This window comes from Sciurus vulgaris, assembly GCF_902686455.1.
Source record: "Sciurus vulgaris genome assembly, chromosome: 7".
In the NCBI taxonomy this organism is placed as follows: Eukaryota; Metazoa; Chordata; class Mammalia; order Rodentia; family Sciuridae; genus Sciurus; species Sciurus vulgaris.
Genome location: NC_136467.1, coordinates 19,323,720 through 19,350,843, shown reverse-complemented (window position 1 = coordinate 19,350,843; position 27,124 = coordinate 19,323,720). Strand labels below are relative to the sequence as shown.

General features: G+C 36.0%; 1 protein-coding gene across 3 annotated transcripts in view; it reads left to right on the top strand.

Moving 5' to 3' along the window:
- The window catches only part of ADGB (androglobin), a 182,801-nt gene extending 156,461 nt beyond the window's left edge, over positions 1 to 26,340 (top strand). For 2 of the 3 annotated variants that reach the window (XM_079146816.1, XM_079146815.1), the window contains 4 exons: positions 3,325 to 3,501; positions 4,253 to 4,358; positions 4,572 to 4,607; positions 7,310 to 7,449. In XM_079146816.1, the coding sequence (XP_079002942.1) occupies positions 3,325 to 3,501; positions 4,253 to 4,358; positions 4,572 to 4,594 (306 nt within the window). In that variant the 3' untranslated portion in view covers positions 4,595 to 4,607; positions 7,310 to 7,449. Of the gene's footprint in view, positions 1 to 3,324; positions 3,502 to 4,252; positions 4,359 to 4,571; positions 4,608 to 7,309; positions 7,529 to 21,539; positions 21,631 to 22,321; positions 22,506 to 25,736 lie in introns of those variants that run through there. The other variant, XM_079146817.1, reaches the window with a different exon arrangement.
- The last annotated feature ends 784 nt before the right edge of the window (positions 26,341 to 27,124 follow it).

The window sequence follows — 27,124 nt, the reverse complement described above, 5'->3', positions numbered from 1 at the left end:
AATAGAGGACACGGACACAAACCCAAATAAATACAATTTTCTCATATTAAACAAAGGTACCAAAAATGTGCAATGGAGAAAAGATAGCCCCTTCAACAAATGTGCTGGGAAAACTGGAAATCTGTATGCAACAGAATGAAACTAAACCCCTATCTCTCACCCTGCACAAAAATCAACTCAAAATGGATCAAGGACCTCAGAATCAGACCAGAGACCCTGCATCTTATAGAAGAAAAAGTAGGTCCAAACCTTCAACTTGTTGGCTTAGGAGCAGACTTCCTTAACAGGACTCCCATAGCACAAGAAATAAAAGCAAGAATCAACAACTGGGATAGATTCAAACTAAAAAGCTTTCTCTCAGCAGAGGAAACTATCAGTAATGTGAAAAGAGAGCCTACAGAGTGGGATAATATCTTTGCCACTCATACTTCAGATAGAGCGCTAATTACCAGAATCTATAAAGGACTCAAAAAACTCTACACCAAGAATACAAATAACCCAATCAACAAATGGGCTAAGGAAATGAACAGACACTTCACAGAAGAAGATGTACAAGCAATCAACAGATATATGAAAAAATGTTCAACATCTCTAGTAATAAGAGAAATGCAAATCAAAACTACCCTAAGATTTCATCTCACCCCAATTAGAATGGCAATTATCAAGAACACAAGCATCAATAGTTGTTGGCGAGGATGTGGGGAAAAAGGTACACTCATACATTGCTGGTGGGGTTGCAAATTAGTGCAGCCACTCTGGAAAGCAGTATGGAGATTCCTCAGAAAGCTTGGAATGGAACCACCATTTGACCCAGCTATCCCACTCCTTGGCCTATACCCAAAGGACTTAAAATCAGCATACTACAGAGATACAGCCACATCAATATTCATAGCTGCTCAATTCACCATAGCCAGAGTGTGGAACCAACCTAGATGCCCTTCAGTTGATGAATGTATAAAGAAACTGTGGCATATATATGTAATGAAATATTACTCTGCCATGAAGAATGATAAAATTATGGCATTTGCAGGCAAATGGATGAAATTGGAGAATATCATGCTAAGTGAGATAAGCCAATCTCAAAAAATTAAAGGATGAATGACCTGGCTGATAAGCAGATGAGGACATATAATGGGGGGTAGGAGGGGTTAGCGTTAGGGTTATGGTTAAGTTTAGGGTTAGGGATAAGGAGGGTGGTAAGAATGGAGGAAGGAAAGACTGTATAGAGGGAAAAGAGGGGTGGAAGGGGTAGGGGGGAAGGGAAAAAATAGCAGAATGAATCAAACCACATTACTCTATGTAAATTTATGATTACACAAATGGTATGCTTGACTCCATGTACAAACAGAGAAACAACATGTATCCCACTTGTTTAAAAAAAAAAAGATGATAAAAGAACTCTTTCAAAAGTAAGAAAAGAATTTGTCAGAGTGGGAATGGTCTCTACAAGGGAATCTTGTAGAAAACAAGGTCTTTGGGGTAGCACTGAAACAAAATTATATATGAAAACTTCATTCAATGATCGCAACAGTCCCCTTCCCCAAATGCACTGTTTGACATGGATGACTGACAGTCTCAACCTAAGTGCTATGTGACCATGTAAGTTTTATTCTGGTGGATTTCCTGGAAAATTCCACTTACAAAACTGACTCCAAGCTACTCCACTGTGAGAAGCCTTCTCCCCATGATGAGAAATGGTTTGAAAGAGAATTTCCAGTAAGAGGATAAAGGGTAGAGAAAAAGGAAAATCCACAGAGACCTGTGGGACACCATTACACATCCTAGCAGACACGATGGCAATGACAGAAGGATAGGAGCAAGAGAAAGTGACCGGGTTAGCTTTTCATTGCTGTGACCAAGATACCTGGCGAAAACTTCTTAGAGGAGGAAGTTTATCGTTGGGTTAAGAAGTTCAGTTAATGTTTAGCTAAGTGCATCTCTTTTGGCCCAAGGTGAAGCAAAGCACTGTGGCAAAAGGGTCAACCACTCAGGTCATTGGAGCAGGAAGCAGAGAGAGAAAAGGGCAAGGGAAGGGGCCACAGGGAAGATGCCCCCTTCCAGGGCATGCCCTCAAGTGCACCTCCTCCAGCCATGCCCCCTGCCTATAGCTACCACTCAGTCCCTTCAACCTAGGATGGCCCAATTAGGCTAAGCTCTCAGAATCTACTCATTTTACCTATGAATAATCCTGCATTAACACAGTAGTTTTTGGAGTGACATCTCATATCCAAACCATAAGAGTGGCAAAAAGGCTATGTGAAAAAATAAAGTCTCTCTTCCTACCTGATTGCCACCAATGAGCATCAAATATATAGAAATTGTCAAACTCTGTGTCAAGTCTGCCCTACCCATTCGTCCATGCAAGGATCCTATGACAGATCAAAATGCTGTTCACTTTCATAATGAGCGGATGGCAAGTATATCCAGACCCGGAAATGATCAACTTTCCTGCTCTCATGTTTGTGAAGAGATGCTTTGAGTGGATCTAAGTATAATTTAAACTTTATTGTGTATAATTTTAAATAAATTTTACATAGAGCAATATGTACAAATCTTAATTATACCATTCAATTAATTTTGTACAATCATGATATAATCCATGCTCCTATCAAGGTACATCATATCCATAAACTCTTTGCAGTTGACTTTGTCCTCCCTATACCTCACCTCCAGACAAACACTGATCTGCTTTCATTTGTGGTGGTGGTGGGGCAGGGACCAGGGATTGAACTCAGGGGCACTCAACCACTGAGCCACATGCTCAGTCCTATTTTGTATTTTATTTGGGTCTCACTGAGTTGCTTAGCACCTCATTGTTGCTGAGGCTGGCTTTGAACTCTCAATCCTCCTGCCGCAGCCTCCCAAGCCCCTGGGATTACGGACATGTGCCACTGCACCCAATTCCACTCATGTACTTTCAAATCTGTAGTTTTGGAGTGTTGTGGAATTTCATACCAATGAATCATACAAGACGTACTCTTTTGTGCTCAACTTCTTCATTACAGTATGATGTCTATCTGAGATTCTCATCCACACATCATAGTATATAGCAATAGTTTCAAACTGTTTAATATTAAGTAGGATGCGATTATAGGAATATTTAATATAATATATTATTAATACTTGCAACATATAATTATCCATTCATCAGTTGATATTCTTTAGTGAACAATCTTGTACAGTCTTCTGTGAGTTATGATTTCGTTTCTCTTGGACAAATACCTAATAATAAAATTGGGAATCAGGGGGTAAAACTTAGATCCTTCTGAAGGGGGGAAACCTCCTTTGGGAGGAGTTGACCCAAAGTTTTATCTTACTTTTTAGGTACCTGCTGTTCACTCCCAACAGGAAGATCCGAACAAACCCTACTGGATTTTGAGACTGGTTTCTGAACACAGCGAAGCTGAATTATTTGAAGTGAAAAAAGACACAGAACGAGCAGATGAAATCCGAGCCCTGAAGCAGGCCTGGGAGACCACTGAGCCTGGGAGAGCTATTAAGGTCCTGTGACTGAAAATCTGTCATTTTTCACTTTCCATCATTAGCCGTGGTGTGAAGGAAGAGCCACGTTGGTGAAAGGAGGTTTTCCCTTAAGGAATGGTACCTGGAATTTCATCAGACATTGCCTAACTAAATATGTTAAGACCTCATTTGGACACATTGTGGAATATTACCCTCCCAAGTCCTAAGGACATGCAAAACCAAAGCACATAATGGTACCACTTATCGGCCCAAACCGAGTTTCCTCCCTCCTTCACAGAACCAGGGTTGTAGCTCCATCTACCCTTAAGCCCCTCAAGTCCCAAAGCATACCAATGTTTAATGTGTGCCTGCCCGTAACTGGAAAAGCCCCAGATGGAGGGAAGGCGTTCGCTGCTCCCCCATGGAATATTCTCACGCCGGGCGCATCGTCTCTCCCTCCACTCCGAGCCTGAGGTAGGAATCTTGGCCACAGTGAAACAGTACTGTTTCCGTGTTTCAGTCCACGCTCAGAGTAATTGGGGTAGATGGAAAAGATTCAGGAGCTCCTGGATTTAAGATAGCACAGCCAGGACTGCTTCTGGCTCTAAAAAATAATTGTCAAAATCATAGAAGCCTCAGAATTTGAATTTATTTGTTAGAGCTAGCCTGGTTCAAATTGCTTTATTTAATTCACATGTTCCTATTTTGTTTGAGTACCATTAACATGTTGTTGCCTGTACTAATTTTTGATTTTCAAAGACTTAAAAGACTGATAATGTTTCTCCTGTAGGCTTCTCAAGCTCGCTTGCTCTACCTCAACCAGTTATTTAAGAAACCACCTGATTTCTTTGAGAGCGTGCTTATGCCTGAAAGCCAGATTAAACCTGGGGAAGAAGGTCAGTGGATCCCATCCCTGCTGCCTCTGAACACAAAACTTTGCCTGCATTTCTTAAAAAATAGCTGTTCATGCTAGGTGAAGAAGAAATGTTTCAGAATCCCTAGCATCCAGTATTGCAAGGTCTTTTAATTTCAGATCAGCATTTGTAATGATTAATTCATAAAATCACTTTCACACGTGTTCTCGTTTATATCCTACTCTGTCCTCCCAGGTAGATATGATTCTCTAATTTAATACAAAACCAAAGGTAAGAGTGCAACCTAGTTAGAAAATACCAGTATGAAACTTGAAGGCAAGTCTACTGCTATAAATCTGGTACCTTTTAAATAACAATAACCAGGGGCTGGGGAGATAGCTCAGTTGGTAGAGTGCTTGCCTCACAAGCACAAGGCCCTGGGTTCAATCCCCAGCACTGCAAAAATAAATAAATAAATAATAATAACCATAAATACTAACAATCTTCATCATCATAATAAAGCTAACTACTTTTACTGAGTGACTGCCTGAAGCCTGTCAAGGTGCATTATTTTAATTAGACTCAATCCTCATGTACAGAGCATTGGTTCCAGAACCCCCAGTGGATACCAATATCCAAAGTTGCTCAAGTCCCTTATATAAAATAATGTAGTCTTTGCACATTCTCTTGAATACTTTGAATCATCTCTCAATTACTTATAATATCTAATGCAATAAAAATTCTACATAAATTGTTTTTGAACTATATTGTTTAGGGAATAATATAAAGAAAACACTCTGTACATGTTCAGTACAGATGCATCAATCATAGGACTAACTACATAGTATATGACAATGTAACTTTTTTCAAATGTTTTTAATCCATGATTGTTCAAATTCACGTATACAGAATCTGCAAATATATAGCCAACTGTATTTCATTTAATACTCATATCAGCCCACTGAGTTATACAATATTATTTCCAATTTACCAATTAGGACACTGGCCCAGAGACCCTCAGTAATATTTCTAAGTTCACAAGATACACAGAGACTGAGCCAGCACATAGAGGGACCCTGGGTGCCAGTGTCTTCTCATAGTGACTTTACTGCTTCTACCTGTCGCCCCTCTGGATTTCCAGGGAGGTACTAGAGATTCACATCCCAAATTATGTTATTTCATGTTCACGTTTTCAGGAAAGTCATTCAATAATTGTTACAGGAATAATGTCCCTTTTCATATGAATAGTGTGAATAGTAAATTTTACCCTACTCCTATTACCCTGGGACCGGCACTGTGCAGAGCATTTTTTGTTTATTATCTCACTTGAACATACCACAATTATGAGGCCATCCTTTACTACTTCCATTTTACAGATATAGAGACCAAAGCTCAGAGAATCATCTTGCTTTTCTCAAGTCACATAGATAGAAAGTGACGAAATTAGGATTTGAAATATTTTTAACTTCTAAACCCCCCCACCAATTATTGGAGTCCATTGTAGTTCTAGGAAGACAAAGGTGAAAAGGATCCAGTCCTTAACCATTAGGTATAGATTCAATTATTTTAAAAAAAACTTTGGTATTCAGGTATATTGAAAAAATATGCAGACAATTATAAAAAAACAAGGATGATTCTATCCAAAACTACTGAAATGAAGGAGAAATATAGAATTCAACTCAAAATAAAAGGGAAAGGGAGGTGGATGGAAAATTACTTAGAGAAACTTGGTTATCAACGATCATGGAAGAGGAATTTGATTGGATATTAGGTTTGAGAAAAGAGAAGCTTGGTTAGATGTCAAGGGTAGGAAGACTGTGACGAGATTCTTTGCTAAAACTGGGATAAGCAGGCCAAGGAGAAGTCCCAGGTGGAAACCAGGCTCTGAGAAGCCTAACCTTGTCATAAAATGTACACACAGTTGAGACACAAATCTTAATGGTACGGCTTGACTGATTTTTGCATACGGAACCACCATTAGATTAAATTGAGACATAAAACTTTTACTGCAGCCCAAATGTCATCCTTATTCTCCTTCCCAGCTATTTGCTCTCTCAAAGTAACCAACAGTCTGACCTCAATTACCATCAATTAATTTTGCCTATTCTTGACCTTCATCTATTTATACTCATACAATATGCCCTCTATATGTCTCACTGTTTAGCATTTTATTTTTTCTTGTATCAGACATAGTTGTGTTTACAAGAGATTCATCTATTTTATCTAAGTCAAAATTATTGGAATAAATTTTAATTTCTACCTCTTTTGTTCTTGCTCACTCTTATTCTAGGGGTATATCAATTTTGATAATATGTTTAAAGAACCAAAATTTGACTATTGAGTGCTTTGCTTTCATTTCAATATTTTTCCATGCTTTTAAGCATTACCTTGCTGCTGCCTTTCATTCAAAGCAGAGTATACAGAAATTAAATCATCCACAGTTAATAAATAGGGGAATAAAGTCTGGCTAATGTGGAAGTTGTGGTAAGTTTTAGGTTTCTGCATGGCCTAGGGAACGGAAACAGTGGATTAAAGAGAAACCACGAAATTTACAATTTCACAAGCAAAATCCCTTTCCAAATGTACTTTAAGACAATTTTATAAAAGCCTACTCACAGGACTCCATTCTCAGAGAGAAGTACCTTAAAATGTACAGGACAGGGCTGGTGGCACTTTCTTCAGGGCTCACCTTAACCGCAGCACAAATAGTTCCAAGAGATCATTTCTGTTTATATTGCCTCAGCTCCAAATACTCTCTACTTTTTCATGAAGTTTTGACATCCTGAGGCAGCTTCCAGACACACTGCTAGCCTGCACAGTCCACATCATTTACGGAAGTACAAAGGACAGGTTTTGCTAGTGCTCTGATTATAACTTGTAAAGCTATTGAGTCACCTCCTCCACATCTGTGTTCCCACCTGCAAGCCCTGTGACTTTTTGCCATGACTTAGTAGAATTCAAACTTCATCATCAATATGCATGTCGTGTTGTAGGAGAAATGACTGCATTCTTTAAAGAGGCAGATGCGAAGAGTCCTCTGAGACAAGACAGCAAGGATACGATACTGTCAGGAGTAGAAAGCATGCTCTGGAAGAGGTGGCAACTGACCAAGGGCTTGAAGGATCTGGCAAAATCTATTAGCAGTGAAAGTGGAGGAGTGCCCTCATCAGGGAAGGAAGAGCGTGAGCAAAGTGTGAGGAAGGAAACCATCAGTAAGTACCGCTTTCAGTGGTGAGATACATATATATGTTGAAATAAAAATTCTATAAAAGATCCTAACAAAAAATGTGATGCTAAGTTTAATAAAACAGACAAAAAATGTGTATTTTGCATTTAAGGTCTTCATGTTACTTATGTGAATTGAAAATTTACTTAAACTTGATTACTAAATATCTAAAGATAAAATTGGGCACACCAAAAAAGCCCAAATTAGCAGGTTTTTTTGTGTGTGTATGTTCATGTACAAGTTTTCTGTGTCCATAAATACTAAAAATGCCAGCATTCACACGGTCATTAAATACATATTCTTTTTATCTAGAGCATGCTGCATGATAGTTTCTTTTTACCCTTTCTAACAAATTTCAAGTATTTCATTTCTAAAAGGCTGAAAGAAAGCAATTTTCAATGGTGCATGAGTCACATTGACTTGACTTGTGTCTATATGCATTCATAATTCTTCACTAATATTTAATGGAAGGTGTTACAGGGAAATGACTTTCCACACTCCTGGTTTCCATGAGGAGTGATTATCTCTAAGAAACTCCTGGACACTTTCAGTCACCATGGGGCTAAGTGTCTTGTTTATTGATACATTTGGAAGGAATCAGTGGGGAGCCTGGGCCCCCATGGGAGCTGAGTGTGTTGTTTCTCCCTGAGCAGGGAGCACCACCACCCAATGGGATGGAGGAGTCTGCCAACTCCGGGGTTCTGTGAACATGCCCCAACTGCTTCTCACTCAAACTTCTTCTCCAATTAAACCTTAATCAGCAATCATGTTCATTCTCTATTTCTCCACTTGTTCAGAACCCAGGCTAGAAAGAACAATATTTTGTAAGGGGATATTCTCAGAAACTCCAATGTTGGTTCTACTCTCAAAATTGCTAATTCATTCTAAGAATTTTGAAATTGAGATATGTTTCAGTCTAAAGTATGGCCTTGTGTGATTTCCATAGTAAAGAGGAAAATTATAAAATTCAAAGATCTCTCTCTCTCTGTACAAACAAGAGATTCTGATATATCTGAGCTGATGCTTTAAAACAAAGTGCCTATTTAATAGGTAACACTACCCATAACAGCAGCACTAACGCTTATTGAAATACCCTTTATATTAATATTTAATTTGTAGAGTGACTATATGTATTATCTCACTTTATATGTATTATCTTTGTGAATTATAAAAAGCAAATACTGCTATCTCTGCTTTTAGAGTGGGGAATTGGGATAGTAGAGTAGAGGAAGGATGTGTTTTCAGATTGCTGCATGACTCAGGATTCAAGCAATGTGATTACTGCTTCTCAGTAAGGTGTTGTAAATCTTCAGGGACACTACAAGTTCACAGGGTAGAAACTCTGCTGCTGAGCTAAACCCAGTCAAAAGAAAGTGCCCAGTGCTCAACACAAAAATTAGCCACACTCGAGCCTCAGTTATACTTTTAACACAAATAATAGAATAGAAAAAACCATTGATCTACCTTTCTATTTTGGTACCAATACCATGCCGTTTTTGTTACTATTGCTTTGTAGTAGAGTTGAAGATCTGGTATTGCAATACCCCCTGTTTCACTCTTCCTGCTAAGGATTGCTTTAGCTATTCTGGGTTTCTTATTCTTCCAGATGAATTTCATAATTGCTTGCTCTATTTCTGTAAGGTACGTCATTGGGATTTTAATTGGAATTGCATTGAATTTGTATAGCACTTTAGGTAGTATGGCCATTTTGACAATATTAATTCTTCCTATCCAAGAACATGGAAGATCTTTCCATCTTCTAAGGTGTTCTTTAATTTCTTTCTTTAGTGCTGTATAGTTCTCATTGTAGAGGTCTTTCACCTCTTTTGTGAGATTGATTCCCAAGTATTTTATTTTTTTCGAGGCTATTGTGAATGGGGTAGTTTTCCTAATTTCTCTTTCTGAAGATTCATCACTTATGTATAAAAATGCGTTGGATTTATGGGCATTGATCTTGTAACCTGCTACTTTACTGAATTCACTTATGAGTTCTAAGAGTTTTCTGGTGGAATTTCCAGGTTCCTCTAAATATATAATCATGTCATCAGCGAACAGGGATAGTTTGAGTTCTTCTTTTCCAATTCGTATCCCTTTAATTTCTTTGGTTTGTACCAAAATAGAAAGGTAGATCAATGGTACAGAATAGAGGACACGGACACAAACCCAAATAAATACAATTTTCTCATACTAGACAAAGGGGCCAAAAATAGGCAATGGAGAAAAGATAGCCTCTTCAACAAATGGTGCTGGGAGAATTGGAAATCCATATGCAACAGAATGAAACTAAACCCATATCTCTCACCCTGCACAAAACTCAACTCAAAATGGATTAAGGACCTCGGAATCAGACCAGACACCCTGCAGATTATAGAAGAAAAAGTAGGTCCAAATCTTCATCTTGTTGGTCTAGGATCAGACTTCCTTAACAGGACTCCCATAGCACAAGAAATAAAAGCTAGAATCAACCACTGGGATAGATTCAAACTTAAAAGCTTTCTCTCAGCAAAGGAAACTATCAGCAATGCGAAGAAAGAGCCTACAGAGTGGGAGAATATCTTTGCCAATCATACTTCAGATAGAGCACTAATCTCCAGAATCTATAAAGAACTCAAAAAACTCTACTCCAAGAATTCAAATAATCCAGTCGACAAATGGGCTAAGGAAATGAATAGACACTTCACAGAAGAAGATCTACAAGCAATCAACAAACATATGGAAAAATGTTCAACATCTCTAGTAATAAGAGAAATGCAAATCAAAACCACCCTAAGATTCCATCTCACCCCAATTAGAATGGCGATTATCAAGAATACAAGCAACAACAGGTGTTGGTGAGGATGTGGGGAAAAAGGTACACTCATACATTGCTGGTGGGGTTGCAAATTAGTACAGCCACTCTGGAAAGCAGTGTGGAGATTCCTTAGAAAACTTGGAATGGACTACCATTTGACCCAGCTATCCCACTCCTTGGCCTATACCCAAAGGACTTAAAATCAGCACACTACAGATATACAGCCACATCAATGTTCATAGCTGCTCAATTCACAATAGCCAGACTGTGGAACCAACCTAGATGCCCTTCAATTGATGAGTGGATAAAGAAACTGTGGTATATATATACATTGGAATATTACTCAGCCATAAAGAATGATAAAATTATGGCATTTGCAAGCAAATGGATGAAATTGGAGAATATCATGCTAAGTGAGATAAGCCAATCTCAAAAAGCCAAAGGACGAATGATATCACTAATAAGTGGAGGATGACACATAATGGGGGGGAGGGAAGAGTTAGTGTTAGGGTTAGAGTTAGGGTTAGGGAGGGGGGCAAGTATGGAGGAAGAAAGTACTGTATAGAGGGAAAAGAGGGGTGGGAGGGGTGGGGGGAAGGGAAAAAATAACAGAATGAATCAAACAACATTACTCTATGTAAATTTATGATTACACAAATGGTATGCCTTTACGCCATGTACAAACAGAGAAACAACATGTATCCCATTTGTTTACAATAAAAAAAAAAAAAGAAAGAAAAGAAAAAACCCCAACAAGCCCCCAAGTAGGAAGAGCTGGAGGGGAGGGAGCTTAGGCCCCACTCACAGACATCTACTCTCACAACAAAAAAGCAGACATAATGAACACAAAGTCTGTGGATACCACACCTATGAAGTCTGTGGATACTACACCTAGATCACTCTAGGACACTGGCAAGAGAAGGCTGTGCCCTACAAAAACCCATACATAAGAGCAGAAGAGATATTCATCCCAACAGAAGCATAAAACCCAACACAGGAATATAAGAATTATGAAAAAGCAAGGTAACATGATACCTCCTAAAGATCATAACTCACCAGCAACTAACTCCAAAGACGATGAAGTGAATGAAATATAAGATAAAGAATTCAAATTATTATAACAAATGATCAATGAATTCCAAGGGAACACAGAAAAAAAAAACTGGATGAATTAAGGAAGTCAGTAGAGGACATGTAAGTAGAGGAAATTTTGGAAATGAAAGGCAAAAGTAATCAAATAGCATATTTAGTTGAATATTTTTCTACTAGAGTAGACTATACTGGACAGAATCTCAGAACTGGAAGACAAAGTGACTGACTTTGAACATTCAGATAGTATTAAAGAAAAGAAAAAAGTAACTATGATCCGAATAAACAAGAACTTTCGGACAACATTAAAGACCAAATTTAAGAATCACTAGAATTGAAAAGGATTGTGAGATATAGGTTTTGGAATGGACAACTTCAGGGAAATAATTTAAAAGTTTCCAAATCTTGGAAATGAGATGGTCATTCAGATACAGGATGTACTCAGAACTCCAAATAGACAAGATCAAAAAAGAACATCTCCATGACAAATTATAATCAAAATGCTTAACATGTAGAATAAAGGTAGAATTTTAATAACCTCAAGATAAACATCTCAGGTCACATTTACAGGCATGCCAATAAGAATTACTTTACATTCCTCAACACAAACTAAAATCCAGTGGGCCTGGAATGATGTGTTCCCAGTCAGGAAAGAAAATAATTGTCAACAAACTGCACTATATCCACCAAATCTATCCTTCAAAATAAAATAAGAAGTAAAAATCTTCCAAGATAAGCATAAACTAAAAGAATTTATGGAAACTAAGCTAGAGCTACAGAAAATATTTTTTAAAAATACTTTAAAAAATACTTCACACAAAAAAAATCAAAAATGAACCCCAAGGCTAAAAAGTTAATGTCTCATTTTAACAGTAGCTAAGCAAATGAGAAACAAGATTAACTTAAACATTAGAAATAAATCAAAATGGCAGGAATTAATATCACTGTATAATAACATTTCATATAAATGGTATCAACTCTCCAATTAAAAGACATGGATTGACAGAATGAATTAAAAAACAAGATCCATCTATATGTTGTTGACAAAAGACACCTGACTGGCAAAGACAGCCATAGATTGAAAGTGAAAGGATGAAAATTTATACACTATTCCAGTAGAGCCTGAAAACAAGCAGGAGAAAATACACTCATGTACAAAAAAAAAAAAGATTTTAAATAAAATTCATCAGAAGAGACAAAGAAATTCACTTCATACTTGTAAAGGGAGCATTAAAAATATATATATAATGATAGTAAATATTTATGCCCCAAATGTTGGTGCACCTAATCGCATAAAACCGACACTATACAAATTAAAGAATACAGTAATACTGGGTGATATCAACACACCTCTTTCATCCAGATATAAACTCACCAAAGACTCTTTGGACTTAAAAAGTATAAATCAAATGGACTTAACAGACATCTGTAGACTATTTCATACAAAGCCAAATATACTTCCTTTTCAGTGATTCATGGAAACTCCTCCAAAATGGATCATATTTTAGGCTACAAAGCAACTTTTAGAAACTTTTTAAAAAATGATAAAATTCCTTATACATTATAAGATCACAATGGGATAAAATTAGAAATCAACACCAAAATACCCTATAGGAAAAAAAAAAAAAAAAACACCAGACCTTAAATTATACTACAGTGCTATAATAACAAAAACAGCCTGGTTTGTTTTCATATATTAAGAAATGTAGCACAACTTCCCTCAAATGCCAAGGAATGAACTTCACTCCTAAGCACTCTTCTCTGACAACAGACCACCAGCAAGCTAAAAAAAGTCTAGTCTTTGATTTTGATTTCCCTTTTATATCTAGATGTATCAAAAGTACATCCTTTTTATCTTTATTCATATTTTCAAAAAATTTTCCTGAGTTTTATAGTTTGTCAAAATAATCACCATACCTTTTAAACTGGGGCTCTCATACAATCTATGTTGAAGTTTCCTCCATCATTACATTGAAAATTCAAACCTGTAAAATGTAACAAAAATGACCCAGAAATGTTTAATTACTATACAAAATATTTTAAATGTACACTCTCCCTTTCAGAATTAATCCCATAGAGACTCAGTTTGAAGATAGAAGTCACACACACACACACACACACACACACACACACACACGCATACTTTAAGTAGTACTGATAAAAATTCAGGCCCATCATAAACACTCACAACCTATTCTGGTACACCAGAGTTCTGTAGACAGGCTTGCAAATTAAACTTATCTGCTTCGCTTCTTTTCTTCTCTTTTTGATACATATTATTTGACCATATTTTTGGGGCAGTAAAATAATCTAATTGATCAGGAAAAACTTTATTTCAAGCCAGAGCCAACAGAGCTAATGTCTTAAAGAAATGGTTCAAGTTTGAAATGCCAGAAAAATCAACATAAGTAGATGTATTCACAAAGAAAGCAAATGAATTTTAAATATCAAAGATCCCATAGTAACCATGATTTTAAAAAAGTTATCAACTCCTAGAAGAATCATAATATTAAAATGTAATTCAGGATTGCTTTATTTCATGCTATAAGATAAAAAAAAAACATGATTTAATTTAGGTTTATTAGAGTTTGGATTTATATAACTACTTTCTGAAATATTTAACAAGATTTTATGCATTTTTGAAAAAATGAAAAACAATTAATTTGGATTTTTAAAATGTATTTTTAAAAGATTTACATTAGCTTATGTTTGTGAATGAATTTAACAAGTTAATGATGTTTAACAAGTTATTTTAAACAAATTATTTTTTAATATTAAATAATTAGAAGATGAGGTATTGGAAAACTCCAAAATTTCAGATTGAAAAGACGTATACCTCCTCTCCCAAAAAAAGTCATAATAAACTGGGAAAAAATGATTTAAATTTTTCAAAAATCTTCAAATAAACTGAAGGCATTCCACTCAATTTTGTAATAACCATCAACCTAAGACAACACAAGTTTGAATCTTGGACTTCTGAAGGGCAGAAATACTAAGATCAAGGTACTGGCAGGCCTAATTTCCTCTTGGAAGCGGTTAGTAAGAATCTGTATCTTTTCCTGTTTATAGGGCCACCTGAATCCTTTCAAGGCTAGTGACGAATCATCTTCAAACCTCTCTCTCCCTTCCTCACTCCCTCCCCATCTCATTGTCTTGTTTTCTTCTCTGATTCTTCCTTCTTTTCCTTTTACGAGTTCTTTTGATTACAGTGAACTCACCTGAATCATACAGGATAATCTTCTCCTCTCAAGATCCTTAACTTAGTAACATTTGCAAGAGAACATTAGTTTTGTTTTTTTTTTGTTTGTTTGTTTGTTTTTGTCATGTAAAACAATACAGTCACAGATTTAAGGGACTAAGAGGTAGACATCTTTGTGGACCACATTTGGCAAGAACAGAAGGAATCTCTGGCATATTAATATAGGGTTCTATCACAACACCACAACATTTGTAATATAGTAGACATGAAGATGCTACAAATGCTTTGAGGGGTCATAGAAAAGCTTGATGACCAAAAACAACATTTAATGTAATGGGGAACTTAGTGGCAAACAACTGGGAATGGTTGTGTTACCTTACTGAGATGGTGCTACTTGTCAGAGTAGGCAACAGATGCATCGAAAATTCAACAGGGAGAGTAAACAAAGAACCATGGTGGCCATTGATAAGCTCCAAATATTCTTGGACGTCTAGAAGTCTACATATATATTCAGGGTCATGTGCACACTTCGAAGAACCTAGAGGGTCATGACATCTACATGTACCTACCTGATGTTGAACCCCTAGGCCAATGAAGTTAGGGGCAGCTTTGCACACTGCCAGAACGTTGAATGTGTACCCATACCTGCAGAGAGTTATAATAGTCACGAGCAAAAGTTTTATGGTCTCAAGATGTTTAATAAAAACCTTTGACAAAATATTAGCTGGCCACGAAAGTATTCTTACAAAAATGTGGTCACTAGGAAGCTAGGTTTAAAAATAAAAATAAGAGCAGAGGAAACTAAGTAGAAGAAACACCACTGGCTCAATACTGCTAGAGAGCCAGAATTCTATAGGCAAAACATTGAGCAAAGCAAGCAAAGCAAAGCAACAACAATAATCCCTGAGGTGGGGTGGGAGGTAGATTAGAATACAGAGTTACAACAATGTGTTGTATAAAAGTCCAGTTTTCAGCAAGATTTATAAGACGGGCAAGGAAATGAGCGTGGCCTATGCACAGAGGAAAATAAGCAGTCAGTAGAAAGCAACTCTAAGGGAGCAGAGAAGAACAAAAACTTCAAAGAAGTTATTATAAATACATTACAAAAACTAAAGACAATTTGCACAAAGAATTAAATAAAAGTGTGAGGTCACCAAAAATGGAATATCAGCATAGAGACAAAAATCATAATAAAGAACAAAAAGGACATTTTGGAGTTGAAAAGTATAATAACTGAAATGAAGATTCCATTAAAGACCTCAACATGAATTTGAGCTAAGAGGATGAAGAATCAACTAATGTGTGTATCTATCAATAGAGATTACCTAATATGAGGAGGAAAGAAATAGAAGAATGAAGAAAAATGGTTGGTGCTTGAAAGAGCTGTTGGACATCATCAAACACATCATTTTTTTGTAATAAGATACTCAGAAGGGGAAGATATTAAGAACATAACAAAAAAATTTGAAATAATGGCTGAAAAACCTCACAATTTTGATTAAAGAAAAATAATACATAGAATTTATGTCTGAGAAGTACAAGAAAATATAAGTAAGATAAACTCAAGGAGACTCATGCATGAACTCATCATACTATCAAAGAGAATACAAAAAGAAAATCTTTAAGGTTGCAAGAGAAAAATTATACCTTATACAAGAGAATTCAAATGAAGTTAATAGCTGACTTATGCAGGCCAGAAGGTAGTGTGATGACATGTTGAATATTCTTGGGGGAAAATATTGCTAATCAGGAATTCTATCCAGTAAAACAATCTTTTAATATTTAATATTTAAGGCAAAAAAAAAAAAACAAACTAATAACAACAACAAAAAAAACACACATTCCTCCAAATACTGACAGGGTATGTTTGGAAAAGACCTGATTTACAATAAAGGCCAAAGGAAGGCATCTGGGTTGACAGCAGATGACTCCCCAAAAATTCAAATCCACAGAGAAAACTATGTTAACACACACACACACACACACACACAAAGAAAACTACAAGCCAATATCCTCAATGAACATAGATGCAAGAATCCTGAACAAAATACTAGCAAACCTAATCCAACAGCACATTAAAAAGATTATTCACCATAATGAAGTGGTATTCATCCCAGAAATGCAAGAATGGTTCAACAACTCATTAAATGTGATACCTCATGAACAGAAAGAGAGACAAAATCATATAATCAACTCAAATATATGCAGAAAAGGCACTTATGAAATTTAAGAGTACTTAATGATAAAAAAACACTGAATAAATTAGATACAGAGAGAACATACCTGTGTTAGTCAGATTTTCATTGCTGTGTCACAATATTCAAGAAAAGTAGCTTAAAGGAGGAAATATTTATCTTGGCTCATGGTTTCATAGGTTTCAGTCCATGCCTGTTCAACTCCATAGCTTGGACCTGAGGTGAGGCAGAACACCATGGTGAAAAGGTGTGACAGAGGTTAGCTGCTTACCTCATTTCAGCTGGGAAGCACAGAAAGAGGAAGGGCACAGAGACATGATATTGTGCCCAAGGGCTCATCCTCAAGTACCCACTTCCTTAAACTAGGTCTCACCTTCTACAATTTCCACTACCTCCCAAAAGTATATTCTAACCATGAAGCCTTCAATGGTTTAATTGATGGTGTCAGAGCCCTCATGATCCAATCACATTCTAAGAACCTCAACTCTGAACACTGTAATATTTTAAGGGGGCATTATATGCAAACCATAACACTGCCTCAACATAATAAAGGTCATATTAATAAGCCAACAGCTAACATTACATGTAGGGGTCAAACCTGACAGCTTCCTCTTTAATATCTAGAACATGGCATTTTCACCATTTTTATTCAATATGGTATTAAAAGTCCTAGTGAGAGCAAACAAGCAATAAAGAAAAAACAATACAGGATATCCAAATAGGAAAAAAAGTCAAATCATTACCTTCGCTCATGAAATAATCATATATAGAGAAAAATCTGAAAATTTTCACTAGAAAAAAACTATGAGAATAAATAAATTAAGCAAAATTGCAGAATACAAAATCAATATAGAAAAATTAATTCCCAGAGGGAATTTTCTAAAATAAAAACCAAGAAATCAATTGCATTTATAACAGCTACAAAAATAAGATAAAGTACCTAAGAATAAATTGAACCAGGAGTAAAAGTGCCTACAATGGGGGGGTACTAAACATTGATGAAATAAATTCAAGAGGACACCACCGCCAACGGAAAGACATCCCATGCTCATGGACTAGAATAATGTTAAAATGTCCATACTACCCAAAGAAATCTATAAACTCAATGCAATTCCTGTAAAAATAACAATGTTCTTCACAGAACTAGATAAAACAATCCTAAAATTTGTTGTAATTACAAAAAAAAAAAAAAATCTCAATCAAAAAGAAAAAAAGGAGACATTTTAGCACTGATTTCAAAATAAAGTACAGTGCTATAATAATCAAAACAGCATGGTATTGGCATAAAGGCAGGCACATAGGCCAATGGACCATGAAAGAGAGACTTGAAGTAAACCTACACATCTACAGCCAACTGCATTTCAAAAAAACTTGCTAAATCACACACAGGATAGAGGATAGTCTTTTCAATAAATGGTGCTGAGAAAACTTGGTATCCACATGCAGAATAATCAAATTATACTCCTATATCTCACCAGTCATGAAAATCAACTCAAAATTAAAGACTTAAATGTAAAGCCTGAAACTTATGAATCTTAAGGGAACCACTTTAAAATATAGAAGTTGGTAAGCATATTTTGTAGAAGACTTCAGAAGCACAAAAAACAAAGGCACAAGTACACAAATGTGATTTTACCAAGTATTTATTACATCGATGAAATTACATAAAGTTGCATAAAAGTTTCTTCCCATCAAAGGAAATGATTCTAAAAGTGAAGAAATTACCTAAAAAAGAAAAAAAAATTGTAAACCAAAAATCTGAAAAGGAATTAATATCCAGAACATATAAGGGACTTAAAATCTCAATAGCAAATAAAAACAAAACAATAACAAACAAATACCAAATAACCCAACTAGAAAATGAGAAGTAGAACTAAACGGACATTTCTCAAAAGATGACATACAAATGGTCAACAGGTATGTGAAAAAATGCTCAACGTTACTAATGATCTGGAAAATGCAAATTAAAACTGCATTGAAATATCACCTTGCTTCAGTAGGATTGTTCTTTTAAAAACAAAACAAAACAAAAAAGGTAAGAAGAGTTTGTGAGAATTTGGAGAAAAGGGAACACCTATACACTGTTAGTAGAAATGTAAACTAACATAGCCATTATGAAAAACATTATGGAGGTCCTCAGAAATAGATAGAACCTCCATGTGATTCAGCTATCCTACTAATGGATACATAGTCAAAGGAAATAAAATTGGGATGTCAGAGAGACATATCCACTCCATACTTATTACAACATTCTTCATTATACCCAAGAAATGGAAATAACTTAAATGTCTAACCACTGGTGAATGAATAAAGAAAATCTGGTACAGAATGCTATTCAGCCATAAAAATGAATGAAATGCTGTCATTTGTGACAACATGGATAGAATTTGAAATTGTTAAGTAAAAAAGCCAAGAACAGAAATACAAATACTGCATGATCTCACAGTGGCACAAAGGCAATGGTGAAAAAATAGTCTTTTCAATAAATGATGCTGGAAGAACTCAATATCCATTTGCAAAAGAATGAGTCTAGAAAAAGATCTTATCATCCTTCCCAAAAATGGATCACAGATCTAAATGTAAAATGTAAAACCATAAAACTCCTAGGAGATAACACAGAAGAAAATCTAGATGACCTGGTGTTTGGTAATGACTTTCTAGATATGATAACAGAGGTACAATTCATGGGAAAAAATGATAAGCTAGAACTCTTAAAATAAAAAATTTCTGCTTTACAAGAGACCCTGTCAAGAGAATTAAAAAATAAGCCACAGACTTAGAGAAAACATTTGTAAAAATATGTCTGATAAAAGACTACTTTATAAAATATACATAGAATCATTAAAAATCAACAGTAACAAAACAGACAACATGACTTCAAAACGAGCCAAAGACCTTAAGAGACGAGACACCTCACTAAAGAAGGTAAACCAATACCAAATAAACAGATGAAAAGATGCTCTACAAAAATAAGTCATCATGGAAATGAAGGTTAAAACAATAAGGAAATACCTCTACATACCTACTAGAATAATCAAAATCTAGAACTTTAATAATATCAAGTACTAGTGAGAATGAGGAACAACAGGAACTCTCATTTATTGCTGGTGAAATAAAAAATAGAGAAACCACTTTGGAAGACAGTTTTGTGGTGGTTTCTTACAAAACTAAACTTTCTTACCATACCATACAGCATACATTGCATTCCTTGTTATCCATGCAAAGGAGCTGAAAACATGATCACACACACACACACACACACACACACACACAAAAAAAAAAAAAAAAACCTGCACGTGGTTGTTTACTGCAACTTTATTCATAAGAGCCACAATTGGGAGACAACCAAGATGCTCTTCATAGGGAGACTGACAAATGGTGATACATCTAGAAAATGCAGTCTTATTCAGCCACAAAAAGAAGTGATCTGTCAAGCTAGAAAAGAGAGGGAGGAAACTTAGTGATGTATTACTAAGTAAAAGAAGCCAATCTGAAAAGACTAAATACTGTACAATTGTAACTATATGGTATTCTGCAAAAGGCAAAACAATGAAAGAAGGCAAAATAGAAGCATGTCAGGGTTAGGAGTAAGAGGATAGAACAGGAGAAGCAAGGAGGATTTTGCAGGCAGAGAAACTGCTTTGTTTAAGACCGTGATGGTGAATATAGATGTCACCTTACAATTATCCAAATCTGTACAATGTACAAAACAAAAAATGAATCCTAATGTAAACTAGGAACTTTGGGAGATAAAGTTCAATATAGGTTACCAATATAGAGACAAAGTTAAAAATGGTTGCCTGGCTTGACTGCAAAGGGGCATAAGAGTTCTTGTTAGAATAACGGAAATGTTTTAAAACTCCATTTTGGTGATGGTCATACAACTTGGTACTCAAAAATGTATTGAATTATGTCCTTTAAATGGGTTAATGTTATTGTATGCAAATTTTGTCTTAATAAATATTTTTTAAAAAGATTTAATGGTCAGGAAAGACCAGAAGACTAGTACCTACAGAATCTAAATCCTCAAATCCATGGGTCTATGTAGCAAAAAGCTGGGGCTAATTTTTCAGTGTTTATCTTTTGTGTATTACTTATGGTAAGTTTCTAGAATGTAGGGCACTGTCTTAAACATATTCACATCCCAACTCCATTAGTGCTTAATATAGCTTTCACATATTGCTCAAGTTCTCTAAAGTTTGGATTATTCTGTAACTTAAAGGCTTATTGTCTCTTCTTTCATTTAACTGCAGTTAGAAAACATTTGTTATTCTTCTAATAGAGTACATTAATCTTCTTATCTCCTTTATTTAACCAGCTGGGGATAAATATAAAATATCATTAGGTATATTTCTCATAAAATCATAATAAATATATCAAGTCAAATCGATGACTATTTTTTAACAGAAAATATTATTTTCAATTAAAGTAGATATAGTGATAATTTAGTTGTTGATGAGTTATTGAAAACCTAGGTTTTGCCAGGTGTGGGAGCACAGGCCTATAATCCCAGCAGCGTGGGTGGCTGAGGCAGGAGGATCACAAGGTGGAGGCCAGCCTCAACAACGTAGTGAGACCCCAAGAGAGTTAGTCAGATTCTGTCTCAAAATAAAAAAGAAAGAAATAAAAAGGGCTGGGGATGTGGTTCAGTGGTTAAGCACCCCTGGGTTCAATCCCTTGTAGAAAAACAAACCAACAAACCTAGGTCTTCCTTTTTAAGCAGGGCCTCGGTCACGATCCCCAACAATTTTGGAAATACCTCCAGAATTCATTCGAAAAGCACTAGAATTTGTGGACTTAAATCAATATGTACGGTGAGTTTTAATAAGCATTTTTAATGCAGACAACTGTTTCACAAAATTTGTGAAACTGCCAATGAACAGTTGCTAAGCAACTGAAATTTTTAAATTAAATGTTTAATATGTCTTCAGTGTGTCTAAATTTTTAAAACTATATGATTTTTTAACGCCAATGTTGGCAAACATTTTACTAATTCAATAATAAATGCATAAATGCATTTTTGTAAAAATTTAATTTGAAGTCAGATTAAGGCAAATTGAGCTACAGAGAATTCCCATCAAACCTGCTGTCATGATTCAATTATAGATTCACCTTTCTTATGAACCAGACAATCAGATTAATAGACAGTAACTCATGCACATTTGTAAGTTTGGAAATACTAAAATTATTTAACTGCATAAACTCAAAAAGAAAACCTACCAAAAAAAGTCACATCATTTTAAACAGTTCCACAATCATGCATCAAATGATGTACCCAAACTTACTATTATTTTCCAAAATATTTTCCTGAAATATCAGTGATTCAGTATATGGAGCATGGCCCATTTAAAAATTAATAGTTTATTCTTTCTATCCCTAATGTTTGATTTGATTCAGACCACCACCCTCTTGACACAATTTTAACTTATTTTTGAGTTATAAAGAGAAGTTTCTTCCAGAGCGCCCAAATGACTTATGTATTTGTTTTGTTGATTTTACATCAAGGAAAACAAATGATGAGGCTCTGCTGCAAACAGATGAGCTGAATCAGCTGCAAGCAATGCAAAAGGCAGAAGAAATCCATCAGTTTCGGCAATACAGGACCAGAGTCCTCAGCATTAGAGATATAGATCAAGAAGAGCGGACCAAGTTAAAAGATGAAGTCCTGGACATGTATGGAGAAATGCGGGTGAGTTTAAAAGTACACACCTGGATCCCAGCCGACCCTCCTGTAATCCCAAGCTCTTGAGGCTGAGGCAGGAGGATCACAAATCCAAAGTCAGCCTCATCAACTCAGCAAGACCCTGTCTCAAAATGAAAAATTAAAAGGGCTGGGGGTGTGGTTTAGTGGTTAAGCACCCCTGGGTTCAACTCCTGGTACAAAATAATAACAACAACAACATGTCAACCAATGACCCAAGAGGGCTGCACTTGGGAAGCAAAACAGAGAAAAGATCCAAGATACTATTGGATGCAGTGAACTATAATTTTATGGTTCTACCAGGCACTGTAACTAAGGGAATAAAAATTATCATGCTGCCAAAGATATTCTGTGTGGCAACTGGAATACCAGAAACTGTACTAGATGAATATTCCCTATCACTCTGTGGAAAGTGTGTGACTATAAGAATTTAATTTTTGATGAAAGAAAGCAGTTCTGTGGAAGGGTGTCCTATGCTCCATACCCAGCCCTGCCCGCTGGCTACCAGTGCTATATTGCTTCCCAAGTACTTGAGAACCTTTTTTGAAAATTGTTGTCTTATGCTATTTTTATTTGAATGTTCTAGTTCAAGTGGTGAAAGTACTGCAATTCGATTCAATTCAAATCTGAAAATACAAAGGTGGCTAATTATACTAGTTAATGTTTTGGTTAAGTTTAAAATTGACTCAAAAATATGGAGACTCGTTTCCATATCTGCTTTATGGACTGTTATCCTATTTTCTTTAAAAAAAACACAGCTTCCAGGTATTGCTGACTTAAGCTTTAGTGTTTGTTTTAGTAAAAAGTTTTGATTAAAAAAAAAAAAGCAATCAGAATCATACAAGGTCTGGATAGAAGGAAGTCCGACCCCTTCTCACTGTCTCTATCTCCATCTCCCAGTCCAAAGCATCATTATTTTCCATTCAGAGTTTGCTGTGGTTCTGGAACTGATGCCCCTACTTCATCTTTGCCCCTCTAGGATGTGATCTGTGATCACATTGTATCCTGATACAATTGTCAAAAAAATTGTATCAGGATAATCTATGTTATCTGGTAACAAAACCCCAACATTTCAGTGTTTTAACATAGGATTTGGCAAATTTGTTCCCTGTAAAGTTCCAGAGACTCAACATTTTTGTCATGTGGTCTTTCTTCAGGGCCTGTGTTACACCTACTCAAAAATGCCATCCTTAACACAAAATCAAAGGTAATACTCAAATGAATGGGATCACATCTAAATAAAAGCAACTTCAGATTTATTCTGTTTGTTCCCCAGGCTTTAGTTTACCAATCCTGGCTGAAAACAACAGAAGTGCACATCAGGTGCTACTATTTCTATCCAGCAATGACACATTCTTTCCATTCACATTTTGTTAATTAAAGTCCCGAGTCCAAAGAACCCTGATGTTACCTTGATTTTGAAATTTCTAGCATCAAGAACTGTGAGATGATAAGTTTCTGCTGTTGGAGCTACTCAGTTTGTGATACTTTGTTACAGCAGCCCTAAAAAGTTAATAAAGAGGTCATTACTAGGGCTGGGGAGATAGCTCAGTTAGTAGAGTGCTTGTCTTGTAATCATAAGGCCCTGGGTTCAAATCCCCAGCACCCAAAAGGAAAAGAGGTCCTTATTACCAAGGACCTGGAAAAGAATTGGAAGTATTTTATGAATGAACCCCATAGTTTTTGTAATGTATTTTTTAAATGGAGGTAAGAAAAAAACAGGCTTGGCTATGACCCCTAGGGCTCCACACAACCATGTACCCACCTCCCTCTTATCTTTTTCCCCATTTTGCTGCCCACCCTTCTGCTCTTCCCAAACTGAATTCATCTTCCGACTAGCACCTCTGGGCCTTTGGACTTACCTACCTTTCCCTAGCATGACCTTGCCCCAAAGAGTCAAAAGGGTTTACACTTTTACTTTATGATCGGTCTCATCTATTACCACTTCATTAAATGAACCTTCACTTAGCTACCTTTCAAAATTAGCACTCTCAAAATTTGCATATTAACTGGGACAGCTTTGAATTCAGACCCCATTCATTTAAGTGTGAGGTGCAAAATAAAAACCCTAGTTTTGACTCGAGCCATTTTGAGAAAAACACAATAGTACTATCTCCTTATCAAACAGGAGAAAACATGCCAATTCTCAAGAGAATACTGATGTGTATATATTAAACTTACTTTACATAAAACCCTTAATATGTCTTTCTCTCCCCTGGCTCCCAACTCGCTCTTGTCCTGGCTCTCTCTATATATCGTATGTTGAGGCTGGGGCATTTGACTTAGGGAATCTAATTTTATGATGGTAGAGCCAGTACTTTCATCAAATGCTTTGGGAAATCTGTTCTGACATCCAACTTGTCCCAATATCTCAACAAAATTATATCAGTTGCAGACATGTGGAAATTTCTTGAGTAATTCAGTATAAAGAAAAAAGCAGGCATTTCTAGAAGGTTCTGGAGGCTATTATCAGTTCGTTAGTCCTTATTCTTTTATTACATCAGTTTTGAAATAGTAACTCACAGCATGACCCCTTCCCCACTAAGAGATAAAGGAGAAATCAGCACAGGTGATTGAAAAGCAGCTCCTCGTGAGACACAGGAAAGGTGAAGTGTGATGTCCTGAAAGTCAAGGGAAATCAGTTCACCTGGGAGGAGAAAGGGTGGTTAAGTAAGAACAGGAACAAAAAGCACTCTTGGATTTAGCTGCCTATTGGCAATTAGTGTCCTTGAGAAATACAGTTTTGCAGAGCGATGTGAGTAAAAGTCAAGCTAAGATAACAAAGGAAACCAACCGTGGTATTATTTGGAAGTTCTTTTAGTACAGCTCAGACATATTTTATCTAAGAACTGCGGGGAATTAGCTATGTACTGGGCACAGTTACTGTATGAGAGACGACAGGCTACTTTTATATAGATGTTACCAGAACTCATTTAAAGCAAATAGTTCTTTTACTAAAATCTCTACTATACTTCTTTCTTTACCTTTCTCTTTATAGTTCTCCTACCAATGCTTTTATTTATCATTTTGTGTTAAAATCTCATATTGCTGTCTCGTGTTTTATTTATTGAAAAACATTTGAAACGACAATTTTCATCTTCAATAATTTTCCTCATCATTCTGTTGGCATAAGAAAGAATAAAGGTATTACCCTCCCCCACTTTGGCAATAAACCTTTATCAGTGGGACTGATTTGTTTGAGGTCTTGTTTTGGAACAGGACTCCTTAGATGAAGCCCGACAGAAGATCTTCACTATCCGGGAAGAGTACAGAAATAAGTTGCTGGAAGCTGAGCGCCTAAGATTGGAAGCGTTGGCTGCTCAGGAGGCAGCAATGTGGGCGGAGCCAGAGAGGAAGGCACCGGCTCCTGATGCAAAGACAAAGAAGAAGGGAAAGAAGAAGTAACCAGGAGGTGCCCAGAACCTCCCTTTTTCTGTAGAGAAGAAATATGTTTAATGATCTAGGACTTTGCCTGCTGATAAAATATCAGGGTAATTGAAAATAGAAACTTCTCTTAAAATGGTTCCTAATATTAATATGTTGGTATTAAAGTTAGTATTGGAAATCATTAGCGCTTAAAATGCTCTAATTCAGTAAAACTGCTAAAAAATGCAGATCATAATAAAAAATTCTTAGAAAGTTAGCATTTGAAATTGTTATAGCTTAAAATGTTCTAATTTCAGTAAAGTTGCTAACGTACAGATTATAATCAAAATCTATATGTCTCATTCTGAATCGTCTGCATTTCAAATTAGTGATAAAACAAGATCGATCATAAATGAGTCGAGTGGACTATTTTTGAAAAATTCAACAGTAAAAAAATATATATTGTTCTTAGAAGAAATTTTGTCTCAAATGATATGGGTTTTAAAATATTAATGTGGCTCAGAATTGTGCCTCTTTTCTTTTTGTTGTTGTTGTTCATTTGTTTGTTGGTTTTTTTCAGTCAAACATCAATAAATCTCCTTCACTGGGCAAAAACTATAATGGTTCAGCCAACCCCACGTGTTGATTAGGACTAGAAGCCTAACAAGAAGTTTGGTGACGCTGGCACAAAGAATGTGGTTGCAAACCATCTTTCACCTACCAGGATCACACTTGTGTAGGGCAGAGAACAAGTCCTCATCTCCCAGATTAAGAAAGACACAATTCGTGATATAACCGAGGCACATAGTAAGGAATTGACTTTCTCAGCCAGCCTATTTCTAACTCATGACAGTCTCAGATGAAAACTACAATAGTATTTTTAATTGGTTCTTTTTAGTTATACATGACAATAGGATTCATTTTGACATAGTTATAAAAGCATGGAATGTAATTTGTTCCAATTCAGTCCCCAGTACTTGCCCTTTCCCTCTCCTCCTTCCTCCCCATTTCTTTCCCTTACTCTACTGATCTTTCTACTATTTACATATATATGTACTTATATATATAATATATATGTGCTTTAATGTATATTATATATATTTTTAATTAGTGTCTTGTGGATGTACATGATGGTGAGATTCACTGTGATATATTCTTATACGTACCTAGGAAAGTTAGGTCAGATTCATTCCACTCTCTTTCCCTATCCCATTCCTCCTTCCTTTCCTTCATACCCTTTT